General features: G+C 55.4%; 2 protein-coding genes across 2 annotated transcripts; one reads left to right on the forward strand and one right to left on the reverse strand.

Annotated features, from left to right (window-relative positions):
* Positions 1 to 235: 235 nt before the first annotated feature.
* LOC108939543 (SH2 domain-containing protein 1A) lies at positions 236 to 6,380 on the reverse strand. Its single transcript, XM_018760933.1, has 4 exons — positions 6,041 to 6,380; positions 4,273 to 4,336; positions 3,369 to 3,531; positions 236 to 279 (listed from the first exon to the last, which is right to left on the reverse strand). The coding sequence occupies exons 1-4, from the start codon at positions 6,211 to 6,213 to the stop codon at positions 236 to 238; spliced, it is 444 nt and encodes a 147-aa protein (XP_018616449.1). The 5' UTR covers positions 6,214 to 6,380.
* A 1,120-nt stretch (positions 6,381 to 7,500) lies between these two features.
* plcxd2 (phosphatidylinositol-specific phospholipase C, X domain containing 2) lies at positions 7,501 to 12,634 on the forward strand. Its single transcript, XM_018760934.1, has 4 exons — positions 7,501 to 7,612; positions 8,745 to 9,211; positions 9,926 to 10,167; positions 12,417 to 12,634. The coding sequence occupies exons 1-4, from the start codon at positions 7,501 to 7,503 to the stop codon at positions 12,568 to 12,570; spliced, it is 975 nt and encodes a 324-aa protein (XP_018616450.1). The 3' UTR covers positions 12,571 to 12,634.

Below are 12,634 nucleotides of genomic sequence, written 5' to 3' on the forward strand. Positions count from 1 at the left end.
CAGACTAATACATCGGAAGCGACTCGGACCACGTTTACCGCGGTAAGGATGCTGTAGACAGCGGACTGCTGAAGGTTAAATAAAGCTGAAAGGCAGCGGTGGGGAAGGCGCCCCGGACGCTTCGGCAGACGCGCGCTCGAGCGACACTCCTCACGGAGCTCCTGTCCTTCGGTGCTGCGGTCCAGGTCACTTGGGCAAACAGCACAGAGTTCTGCGTTTCGCACGTCGAAGCAACTCAGGAGGGCAGGACTTCCACGTAATCGGACTGCTCCTCTAAATCTGCGAAACAAAACACAAACACAGTGACAAGGTGTCCCCACCTGCGTGCGTGTGTGAAAACGGGTTCCGCACACATTCGAGAGCGACGCGTGAAGCAAGGCTGTGCGGTGGAGCAGAAGGTAGAAGGTTTTTACGATGCGCAGCGGGGTGACAGCGGGCGGCGGAGCGCACGCTGGGAGGCGTGAAACCCCGAGGACGGCGCTGAGGCCGACGACTCGACGTACGAGCGTGTCGCCTCACGACGCGAGCTCTGGATCTCGGGACTTTGCGCAGCAAACATTAACTGATGACCCGGGAAGCCGCTGGTTTTGGACGCGCGGCACCGGCCCGTTCGCCGAGACCTCGCGAGCAGCCGGTGAAAGACGGAAGACGCGCGGCACATTCGTCCCAAATGGATGCGGGACACTTGTGAGACAGAAAGGACGTTCCGGTCCAGGGGTGTCAAACATCTGGTCCGCATACTGAGATTTGCCGGCTCGTAGGCAGTGCGCAGACACCGCACTTTGCCGCTGTCCCAGGTCAGCGCGTCCAACGCGAGGAAGCAGGTGCGGCGTAAATGAGCTGCGGAGACGTCACGGTGCACGACGTCAGGGGCCACCGTTAGAGCAGGGGCCCCAAGGACGGGGCCACCCGAGGAAAGGGCGCGAGCCGCACGCAGCTCTGCGGGAGGCTCTCGGACACGTCCTGCAGTTACGCCGCCATCGTCCCAGGTCCCGAGGAGGACAAGACCGCCGATTCAAGATGACGCTTAAATTGCCGGCGACCAGCATCGCGAACGCCTTCGAGTGGTTCCGGCGCATCAGCTCCACGATGAGAAAAGCCCAGCTGAGGCTGCTCTTCCTGTACCGAGCGCATCGTGAGGGAGCTTCCGCGCTGCCGTCAGAGAGTCTCTTCAGCGTCTCCGCCGGATCCCGCTGGACTGGACCCCATGGAATCCCACGACCGGATCCCACCGGATCACTGACTGCTGCACACCATCGATAAGACGTGAGCGTCACAGGCGTGAAGAAGAGAGGAGACGGGACTGCGGTGGATCCCAATCATCACAAAGTGCCGTTGAGCACCTCAACTAAACCACGTACCTGCGCCCCCCTCCCGCCCCCCCACGTTGCACTACACCTCACCAGGTGCTCTGTACTCCAAACTTCGGGAACTATTTGCGCTCTTTGCTGCTGCTCTGTTCTCGTTCTTTTTGTCGATGTTGTCGCCACTTTGCTCGTCTTTCTGGTGCTCCGTGTTTCTTACTGTGCCCCGTTTTCCACGTTTCGCAGCAAACCGAAGCCAGTCACGCATGTTTCACACGCTGCCAGTAAAGAAGGCCTCCGAGTTGTCGATGAAGAGACACCTACCGCAATTTACGCTAGGGTTTGTGGTACTTTGCCGCTCCGCACGTCACCGCCTCTCTTGCCGCACGGATATGATGCGGGACACGGGTCCACCGCAGGGCCAGGAGTCCCTTTCTTTGCACTTTTCACGAATTCTTTGCTGTGCTGGGCTGCCGGCCGACTTTACCACAGTTACCTGTACCGTACTGTACCGTTTACCATAACTGCTGCTGCAGAGAGAAGAGTGTCGGCACAAATAAACCGAAACGAAATGAAAGAATGAAATAATGTCCCCAAGTTCTCCGCAAAGTGCCAGGACAGCATGTTGCGAAAGACACGTGTCGTCACACACTCGTTAGTGTTAAGGCTCTCGCCACACGAAGGCTCTGGGTACGACTGCGCAGTCGCACAGCGGCACAGCGGCACAGCGGCACAGCGGCACAAGTGACACCGCAGCAGGGAAACACACGGCACAGCGGTTGCCATTGCTCTAAATAGCACAGGCAGAAAACTTACCCGGCTGCACGAGGTGAGGCAGCTGCTAGTGTAGTGGTTCAAGCGACTGCCTTTGGACCCCAAGGTTGCAGGTTTGAGTCTCACCTCCAGCTGTAGTACCCTTGAGCATGGTGCTTGTTCTCAATTACCCAGCTATATAAAGGGGTAAATAATTCTAACCTTAACATTGTAAGCTGCTTTGGAGAAAAGCATCAGGTAAATGGGTTTGATCCCCATTTGGCATATGTGGAGTTTGCATGTTCTCTGTGTGGGTTTCTTCCAGGTGCTCTGGTTCCTTCCCACACTCCAAAGACATGTGTTTCTGCTGAATTAGTGACTCTAACTGATCAGAGTATGAGTATCTTCCAAATGCTGTTTTGTTTTTTTTTTTAAAAAAACAATTTGCTTTTTGAACACAGATACATTCATGAACTCATCTGTCACGTCTTTACGGAGCAACTTACAACGATTTACCCGCTGACAGAGCCGGGTAATCGTTGTCGGAGAAACGTACGCCTGTACGTGGCTCATGGGTACAACGGCAGGGGTCGGAATCTGCGTGAGCCGTTTCAAGTGGTATGGAAGAGCTCTTAGCGCTCTGGTGTCTCACATTTTCTTCTTGCTTCTTCTAGCACGTTGAGAAGTTGCTGGTAAAATCAGTGTCTAAAATGAACTGCTTAATTCGCAGGGTTATTGGCACCAGACTCCATGAGCACATGTAACGATCGCAGTCACTTGTAACTCTCACCCTGTTATTAACATGTATTTTTACACTGTCATTTGTAAGAAACGAAGAGTAAATTCAATGATGCTCATTTCAAATGATATCTTCTACTTGAATAGAATTCCATGTTTTACCACTTACGTTTTTCAACTTCTTACTCTTCCAGCATCTTTCTGCACTTTCTTGAAACGCTTTTGGTTCAAGTGACTAGATCTCCAAGACACAAACCAAAGGCTGAGAGCAGCAGAGATGCTCGGAAGCCACATGATGGGGGGGGGGGGGGGGGGGGGGCTGGTTGCCTTATGTGTCACTCAACCACCAGAGTTGGTTTTACAGTGAATCTGCACAAGTGCTGCTTTAGAGCTAGTTTTGGGTAAATAACCACTAATTACATTTGCTACACAAGGACGGCCTGTGTGCGTCCACCACAGGTCACGCCCCACGTTCCAGGTGTGAAAACCATTGTTGCACTGAAAGGCAAGGCAAGGCAAGGCAAGGCAAGGCAAGGCAAGGCAAGGCAAGGCAAGACAAAGGGGGATACTTGCTCTCATAGTCCAGCTGCTCATCGGAGACGCTGTCCGTCTCCAGGTCTTTCTGCCGTTTCACAGAGTAGCGCAGTCGGGTCGCCAGGCCCTGGTTTCGCCTCTTGTAGTTCTTGATCAAGTCTGGAAGCGTCTCGAAGAACTTCTCCTCCACACCGGAAGAGGCCTGTAACAAGGATCACGTTTCAGCGCACGTGTCGTCTAGCGTCCCTCTCGCTGCGTCCACGTGTTGCGTCCACGCGTGTCCACATGCGTCCACGCGGCTTCCGGCGAGCCGAGCGCTCCGGGTGTATCTCAGCCTCGAGCTCATCCTCATTCATCCTCACTCACTCGTCTTTTCTCATTCCTGATATATCTGCGCAGCTTTGAAGTGCAGCTGCTGGAAGACGTTCCCTCATTCCGACTAGTGACACTCGTGTCCACCTCCGCGGCTGCGACTCGTCCTTCCTGTGTGACACTGCAGCCTCGCAGCTGTGAACCGAAGCGCTGCTGCCGTCGCCGCTTGTCAAAATGTCCCAGGAGTCACACTGCTCCCGTTCTGGATAGAAAAGGGCTGAAAACTGAGCTCTGGCTGCAATCGCAGCTTCTCCTTCTCCTTCACACACACACACACACACACACACACACACACTCGACTGCAGGGCATTTCTCTCCACGCACAACGTGGCCTCACTGCAGTTGTTCTCCCGCTCGGGGAGCCCTCATTTCAAGTGTACATTTCTGGGGCGAACGTCACGTGTTCGCCTCCTGCTAGCTTTACACCAGCATTACAGCGTTTTTACTACAGTCCGGGAGCTTCCTCGGCTGTCCTCCCGCACCACCGCCGCCCTCCCGCAGAGGCGCCATCAAGCTGCTTTTCTCCCACACGGAGCGTCGCGTCACCTTTCCCTCCAGCTGGTTCGCTCACCTGCAAGGTGTAGTTCCCGCCATGGGTCTGAAGGATGCGGTAGGTGTACACAACCTTCTGCTTGCTGTGGAGACAAGGAAAAGTGCGTCAGAACGGTGCTTGGAGGCGGAAGCTCAGGCCCACCGTTCGAGGCTCATCGCTCGCTCGTCGCTCGCTCATCCTTGTCCACGCAGTCGCATCCGCCCGTGTCCCCGTCTCCTCGACACAGAAGCACGGGTCGGCGGAAGGACGCAGGACACCGACGTCGACGTGGTTTCATTTCGAGTGACGTACGTCTCCTTGAGCAACGCAAAGAGGTCATTGCTTCGCATCGCAGAGGGAGACGCTTGGATGCGCACACAGACCGTAGCGCACGGTCAATTTGTCACATACCACGGCACGAACCGGTGTACAGCATGCATCACGAGTTGCTGCACAAAGGTTCGTCCATTATTCAACAATTTCTAAGCACAAAAGTCTTGGACATCAGCATTTACACGTTTCTCGAGCACTCAAGAGTTGAAGGGAGAAGTGAGTCTCAAAGAGGTGAGTTTTGAGACCCTTCCTGACTGCAGAGAGGGATTCAGCAGTTCTGAGTGACAGGGGTAGGTCATTCCACCAACCGAGAACCTTCGTGCTTTTGAATTTGGACCTTTCGTGTGTGGGACACCAGGCGCTTGGAGGTGGAAGAGCGCAGCGGCGTGGGGGCTGACCCTTCGTGTGTTTCACGCACGGGTTTTTGAGGAGCGCGGCTCGGCTTCGCGGGGCAAACGTCGCGGCGGCTTCCGCGGCGACGTCGCGATCTCGTCGGGGGAGCCGAGCCGAAGCGATTCCCGTCGTGATCGTGAAACGAATGTCCGGCGAAGCCCGGAAAAGAGCCACTTGCGCAGAAGCAGAGCACGGCAGGTGAAGACAGGACCGGTGTCCCTCCGTACCCTTGTACCGTGCTCGAGGGAAGCGCGTTCGGAACAGGGACTCGACGCAGCGACGCAGACGCTGCAATATGTCGCACCACGGTAGGATGTGGAACTGGCTCCTCCGAGCGCAGGCTGGACGCTCGAACCACGGCGCTCCGCTACACGCTCAGTAACGAAAGGGAACATTGGTTTTACAGCAGTAATTATCAAAAGAAAAAACCCCCACGAGTCGATTGAGGAAAATGTTGCACATCGTTCGTTGCGTCACTCTATGCGATGGCGAGCGGCGCCGACGTTTCCGCGCAGCCTTCGAATTCCGCCGCAGCCCCGGGCCCTGCTGGCGGCGTTCGGTCGTGGGCTTCTGGCCCGGCGCCACGCGTCCGTAATCGTGTCGAGAGTCGCTTGCGCCGTAGCGGCGGCGTATGTTCCCCGGCATCCTACCGTACAGACCTGTTCCGTCATTCCGGATCATTCCGCGCTCTGCGCCGCACACGGGAAGGTAGCAGAGCGAACGGCCAGGTTAGTGTGATGCTGCTGTGTGATGTCCAGCTCCTTTGCTACACACTTCCCACAGGAAAGAGTTTTCCCTCGATGGCTGATTCACTATTTAATTTAATCACACTTTTTGATTCACAAATTAATTCAATCAAAGTTATTGATTCACAAACATCGCGTAGCGTGATACTGAAAATCTCGCGCTTGGAGCCCATTTGCTTTTCTAATTTACTGTTTTATCACACATCATGACAGCGACAGCAGTTTTCCAGTGTGTGTGTGTGTGTGTGTGTGTGTGTGTGTGTGTGTGTGCGTGTGCGTGTGCGTGTGTGTGCGTGCCCGCGAGAGAGACCGAGCGCTACGGCGGCACCACTCACTACACGCAGAGGCACAGAGCCCCCTGGATGGTCTCGCTGTCCCGGATCAGATAGGCCCCCTCTTTCCCCATCTTGGAGAGCAGCTCCTCGCACTTCTGCTTGCTTATGTTACCATGGTACACGAGGTTATCGTCCATCCCAGCCCACAAACAGGGCCACACACACATGCACATTCAGGTACACACACACGCACGCACACACACGGGACTGACTGAGACAGGCCAAAGAGCTCGCTTCCCCCGAAGCCGAACTCGAACTCGAACCCGAACCCGAACCCGGGCACAGACAGCGAGTCGCCGGCGCTCCGTCTCTCAGCTCCACCAGCAGCCAAAGCAGCGTCTTTCACTTCCTGTGTCGAGTGCAGATTGTCGCCTGCGCTCTGTGCGTCGCCTCTTTTTGGACACAGGAAGCGAAGGGTGAGTGTTACAGAGAGCAGTGTGTTCTTGCGCTGAGCATCCACAGCTGACAACTGTGCACGCACACGCACACACACACGCACAGACACACACACGCACACACACACACACACGCACAGACACACACACGCACAGACACACACAAACGCACAGACACACACACACGCACACACACACCCCTATTTACTATTCCTCCACTTGCTGGTTACTGCAAACAACACTGGTAAACTGGCTACTGCAGCCTTGCTAGCAGTGGAGTGCGAGTGTTCGGGCAGTACCGGTCAGTACCGGTCAGTACCGGTCCGTCAGTGGGCCGATGAGGGCAGTGAGAGGAAGGAAGAGAGGCTGCCCAGTACTCACTGGTACTGCCCGGTACTGCCCAGTACTCACTGGTACTGCCTCTACTGCCCGGTACTGCCCAGTGTACATGTGATTGAATTGCGTGTCCTGCCTCGTGCTCTGTGCTTCCAGGATAGGCTCCAGCCCACCTCAACCCTGCCGTGTAGAGACAGGTGCAGTAGTGACACCAATGTTTCCGTCTTCCTGATACCCAGCAAAACACTTTTTGCATTTGTTTCTAAGGTCTCATTTATACGTGTAAAACGTCGTCTCCGTTAGGGACTGAAAGTACGAAAATTTTGCAGGCAGGCTGGCCCTTGGGGCCGATGGGGTCGGTCCCGGGAGCTGGACGAGCCTCGCCGGTGCCGCGCAACGAGAGGCGCCAAGTGTCTCTCCGAGGGGAGAGCGGAGGTTCGGCTTCATGTCAGCGTCTCGTCGCGGCACAGGAAGGAGCCGGAGGACGTCTTCGTCAAATTGCCCCGGAGCGTAAAGGATTAAAAGTAGAGCCCGGGAATAAGGAGAGTCGCTTTGGACTAAGAGGATTAGAGCCGTTAGCCGGAGCAGGAACTGTGGTTCTGCGCACGAAAGGGCCGCCGCTCGGAACGACGGCTCGGGCTCTTTCGTCCCTCATTCAGCTTCGCAGAGCTCGGGACTTCCGAGCATCGAAGGCACCGAACGTGTGCTACTTTACCCTGCTGGGGAGACATGAAGAAGGGAAATAAAGTTGGTGACGGCAGCAGGAAGTCGAATGCAGACTGGATGGGTGCCCTGGTGCCGTCGCTCAGCTCCGTACCTCTGAAACATCTGGCGGTGCCAGGTAACACGCGGGAGGGATGTGGGCGTCATGTGGTCCTTTCCTTCATTCGCCTTCTGTCCTTGCTGGTGTCGCGGGCTGTGGTTGTGCCAGTCAGTCGGTGTGTGTGCGTGTGCGTGTGTCCGTGGCTCCCGCTCTTCGGTTCGGCTGCCAGACAGAGGCTGGAAGCACCAGAAGACACCGACCACGAGCGGGGGGATCTTAGGCGACGACTCTGCGTTCGCTTACGTGCCGCTCGCCTCTTGGGGCGGCCGTTCACCGTGATGTGGGCCTCAGAGGAGTGGGGGGACGTTCCAGCAGGTGCGATGAAGCGTCCCCCAGAGGAGAGGCCGCTGAGTGCGGCTCCCAATACTTTACTTTCCCTCCGAAACCCGACAACATGTTCTGACACTGGGTCTCGCTAGAGTTTCGCTCTCGTTCCTCGCGTGACCGAGTGGACTCGCAGCTTTTGGCCCCAACTTGCTTTCTTGCGCCACCGTCGTGCTAAGTTCTGGAGGCAAAGGCCTTCCGCCGCCACAGCCCCTCTGGAGAGGAGGGAAATGTGTTTCAGCACTTGTTCCCCAGCAGATGGTTTTCCACCATTATGGCGCCATGGCGGTGGGAAAAGCACATTTCTCGGGTCCCGAGCTCCTCCTCCGCTTTCTAGCAGCATCCGCTGGACTGATGAGGGAGCGCTCAGCGCCGCGTAACAACTGCTCAGGAAGTTATTACTGCTGATCAGTGTATCGTAACGTGTGGATAAACTTCGTATTTTAGAGGAGGAACAAAACAAATGGACTGTAGAGTAAGTTTTTTGCAATAGTGGACATTACAATAAAACCAACCAACCGGTGTCTACAGCCACTCGTCCCGGGGGGGGGGGGGGGTCTAGCCCAGCGGTGCAGGGTACAGGGCTGGGGGCGAGGGGACACACCCCGGACAGGACACAAGTCCATCACAAGACACCACAAGCAGGACTCGAACCCCAGACCCGCCACACAGCGGGCACCGGCCGACCCCCCCCGCGCCCCCCATTACAAGACGATATACTGAAAAACAGTAGAGATTCCAGCTTTCCGTTTGGCAGAGAACCATCCTTCGAGGCCCTGTTCCGATGAGCTCTGACTACACACACTGCTGCGTTTGTGTCTCCCAGGGTCACATGACTCATTTACCTTCTGGGTGGATGTGAAGGCACCAGTGGGCCCAGACCAGAGAACCGTGGTGAAGCACTTGGCTTTCATCTTCCGCCTGTTGGCCAAGAAGGTGATGAAGAAGTGGTCCATGACCCAGAACCTAACCTTCCAGGAACAGCTGGAGGCCGGAATTCGCTACTTCGACCTGCGGGTGTCCTCCAAGCCAGGCGAGCCGGGCTGTGAGATCTACTTCATCCATGGCCTCTTTGGTCACAAGGTGCGCGATGGCCTCAGCGACATCAACGCCTTCCTCGGCGAGCACCCCAAGGAGGTTGTCTTCCTCGACTTTAACCACCACTATGCCATGAATGAGGAGCACCATCGCTACCTCATCGCGATGCTGCAGGAGGTGTTCGGACCCAAGCTCTGCAAGGCCTGCGTGGTGGAGGACATCACTCTGGACTACTTGTGGGAGAACAAGTACCAGGTAAAGACACGGTACCGGACCGAATATTTCCCGCCACTGTCGGTCTGTCCTTCATAGACCGCGTTGAGCGCACCCGGCGCATTGAATGAGTGTGGAAACGAGACTGAAGGAGTAAGAGTGGAGATTCCAGCAGTGCGCTTGCACCCTGTGTTCGTGTAGGGTTCTCCTCCTTTCTCCGTCAGAAGGACTCTGCACTAAATCTCTCAATACCGATGTTGAGCGACACACGTTTAGCACTGCTTCACTCTGCTCTGCGCGTTCCCCCCCAACACACACACACACACACACAACTGCTCCAGGTCGCTGTGCAATGACCACGTCTCTGGAGTACTGTAGAGTGAGAGCCGTGCCACAGGACCACAAATTTACACCGTTGCTCAGTGCTCCTCGCTGACCGGTCTGACACCGTGGTCCTGGCAGCCGTTCCACAGCGACCCCTGCGCTCTCAGTGATCGCTACCTGCCTATTTTCGTCACCAGCCAAGTAGCATAAGTGACTTAAGGAAAGTCTTTTAGGAGATTACTGGGAATCGGCGAGCACCTTCCCATTCTTTCCCGGTACGGTCCCTCCCCACATGTAAAATCTCGTCCAGCACCACGGTACGCGGCGCCTTGTGTTCCGGAGACGCTTCCTCGCACCAGTGAGCGTTCCGGGAGCCGTTGCCCCATTTCATGGCCGCACTCCCAGACCCCCCCTCTCCTCCCTGTTCCGCAGGTGCTTGTTTTCTACCACCACCCTTCAGCAGAGGACTGTGCCTTCTTGTGGCCAGGCAGGAAGATCCCGGCTCCCTGGGCCAACACCACCGACGCCCGCAAGCTCATTGAGTTCCTGGAGACCACCCTAAGCGAGCGGGCGCAGTACGGCTCCTTCCACGTGTCCCAGGCCATCCTTACGCCTCGAGTCAACACTGTCGTCAGGGGGCTCATTAAGGGGCTCCGTAAACATTTGGTGGAGAGGTGTGCGCCTTTCTTCTGTTTGCGCCTCTACCTAAGGAGTTTCGCTGTTTGGTGCACATTGGTGTGTGTGTGTGTGTGTGTGTGTGTGTGTGTGTGTGTGTGTGTGTGTGTGTGCGTGCGTGCGTGAGTTCCACTCTCCTGTTTTCCTCTTACCTTTCAATGACCACCAGGAGGCGAGAGAGCACGGATCCTTCAAACCCTCCTTCGCTCACGTTGCCTGCAGCTCCTGCCCACTTAGTTGGCATTTACATTCATTCATTAATCAGAGCATCACATGTTAGAGCAGCGCAGGGCTGCTCCTCTTAGACGTCTCACACGATCTGAGCCACTTCCCTCATTTCACATGTATCTCACGCTTTTCTGTTCTCCAAAGCCTCTTGCAGCTATTTTACCCAGTTACAGAGCGGGGTAATTCTAGGGTAAATCACTACACTACCAGCTCTGCCAGGTCCCCTGCACACCTTCTCGCCTTCCCCACACAGTAGTTAGGTTTTTCACTTGGAAATTGTGTGTGTGTGTGTGTGTGTGTCTGCAGCAGAGTGAACATACAATGCCTTCCCCAAGTATTTGTCTCCCTCCAACTTTTGGTTGAGCCCCGTGGAAATGTTTCCCCTTTAGTCACGCAGTAAACTGAGCACATTTCTTATTATAAAAAAATATTTTTTTCAGACAATTCAAAACATTTCTCATTTACGAACGCAATCTACCCAATCAGACAGGTCTTCGGCAGCAAGTTGACCTCAGTCGTCCGTAGATTTTGCAAATGAAGGCTGTATTTTTGGGCCATTTCCAAAGCGTCACTTTCCTTGCCGTTGTGTTTCAGATCATTCCAGAAGAATTCCTTAACCGCTCCTTATTTTTAGGATCTTCCTTCGTGACTCTGTGTTGCTCTGGGTTTTTGGCCGAATCTTTGCCCTCAGGCAGATCACTTGCTAGTAATAGGACTAGAACACATATGAGTTACAACATTAACCCCTTTATGCATTTCGGTTTGACCCTCAACTCAGCAAAAGGAGAGGCTGTGAATGGGGGTGAAACAGAGTGAAAGTACTGGACACGAGAGAGAGAAAATGCGAGCGGGGAGGCAAAGACACAGTGCTTTGGACAAAGAGAGTGTGTGAAAAGCAAGGGGGAAGTGAGGTGGGTGGGTGGGTGCGTGGGTGCGTGGGGGGCCGGGAGCAGGTCCGACACTTTCCTGGGCGTAACCCCCCACCTCCATGAAGCGCAGCAAGGCTGGAAGCAGAGGCAGCAGGGGCAGAATGAAAGTCCTACTTAGAGGCAACACCCGAACCACAGTCCTGAAATAAAAACCACAGAAGCACATGAGGCTGCCGAGACACACAGGATCCCACAAAAGTGTCCTGCTTTAGCAGTGTAAATTACCTTCTGCCCTTTTCGCCCGTTGCTACTGATCGCCGACCCGTTCGTTGTCCCGAAACTCGTCCAGCGAACACATTGGACTCAAGGTGTAACGGCAGGTCCCTTCTCGTCTTTGGACCCAAGTCCACTCCCTTTTCCTGTCCCCTGTCCCCTGTCCCGCTGCCAGCGCGAACCTGAGCCAGGGCCCTCGGTGTGTGCTCGCGCACACCCCCAGCCCCGCTCCGCAAAGCCCCGGGCCGCTGCTTCAGTTCTCATCGTCTACATTCAGTGGCTATAAAGAACATCTGCGAAGAACGTGATGGAGGACAAGCGGGTTAAGGGCAAATGTGTCGGGTTTGCCAATGCCAGAAACACAGGGTCTTTTGTGTGTGTGTGTGTGCGTGTGCGTGTGCGTGTGCGTGTGTGTGTGTGTGCGTGTGTGTGTGCGCTTGCGCACGAACGCAACTCCCTTTGCAGTGTTTCCAAGGAGGAAACGGTTTCATCTGGAGAACGGAGTGAAGCCAGCGGAAATGGGATTGTTTATTATCCCAAGACAAACATCCCATTTCCTGCTTTTGTCCCAACGGCTGCGGCACATAGACGCAGTGTGTGCGCTGTGTGTGTGTGTGCTGTGTGTAAAAGAGCCACGACACCTGAGAAGAAAGCCATGCTTTCACACCCAGAAAGCCTGCGCCTCGCGCTTAAAGCTCGCGAGGGGTCCGGGCAGGGCTTCTGTTCCGGGCGACGTGGCGGACACACACCTGTCCAGGCACCTTGGACACGGCTCTCGTGCCTCGCTAGTGTGTTTGAAGCTCAATTACAGCAGGTAAGCTGTCGCGCAAACTGCCCTCACTAGCGGGACTAAGACTTTGTGCCCTCGTCACCTGCAGGAACCTGCCCGCCATCATGGCCTGGGTGGAAGCGCAAAGACCTGGCGTCAACGGGGTCAACATCGTCACCTCGGACTTTGTGGATCTGGTGGACTTTGCGAACACCGTCATCAAGCTCAACAACCTGCTGCTTCGTGACCGAGCCGTCACTTGACCGTGCACGCGCACACACACATATGCGCACACGTACACAACAACGATCACGCTGCCATCCTAGT

Source organism: Scleropages formosus, chromosome 24 (genome assembly GCF_900964775.1).
Source record: "Scleropages formosus chromosome 24, fSclFor1.1, whole genome shotgun sequence".
NCBI classification, from domain to species: Eukaryota; Metazoa; Chordata; class Actinopteri; order Osteoglossiformes; family Osteoglossidae; genus Scleropages; species Scleropages formosus.

Bases quoted from the DNA above. Each gene is read 5' to 3' on its own strand.
- plcxd2 (XM_018760934.1), top strand. From the start codon at position 7,501: ATGAAGAAGGGAAATAAAGTTGGTGACGGCAGCAGGAAGTCGAATGCA. The intron at 7,613-8,744 runs GTAACACGCGGG...TGTGTCTCCCAG, and splicing joins GAAACATCTGGCGGTGCCAG to GGTCACATGACTCATTTACC. The intron at 9,212-9,925 runs GTAAAGACACGG...CCTGTTCCGCAG, and splicing joins TGTGGGAGAACAAGTACCAG to GTGCTTGTTTTCTACCACCA.
- LOC108939543 (XM_018760933.1), bottom strand. From the start codon at position 6,213: ATGTGCATGTGTGTGTGGCCCTGTTTGTGGGCTGGGATGGACGATAAC. The intron at 3,532-4,272 runs GTGAGCGAACCA...TCCTTGTTACAG, and splicing joins GCGGGAACTACACCTTGCAG to GCCTCTTCCGGTGTGGAGGA. The intron at 280-3,368 runs GCAAGTATCCCC...TTTGTTTCGCAG, and splicing joins TGAGCAGCTGGACTATGAGA to ATTTAGAGGAGCAGTCCGAT.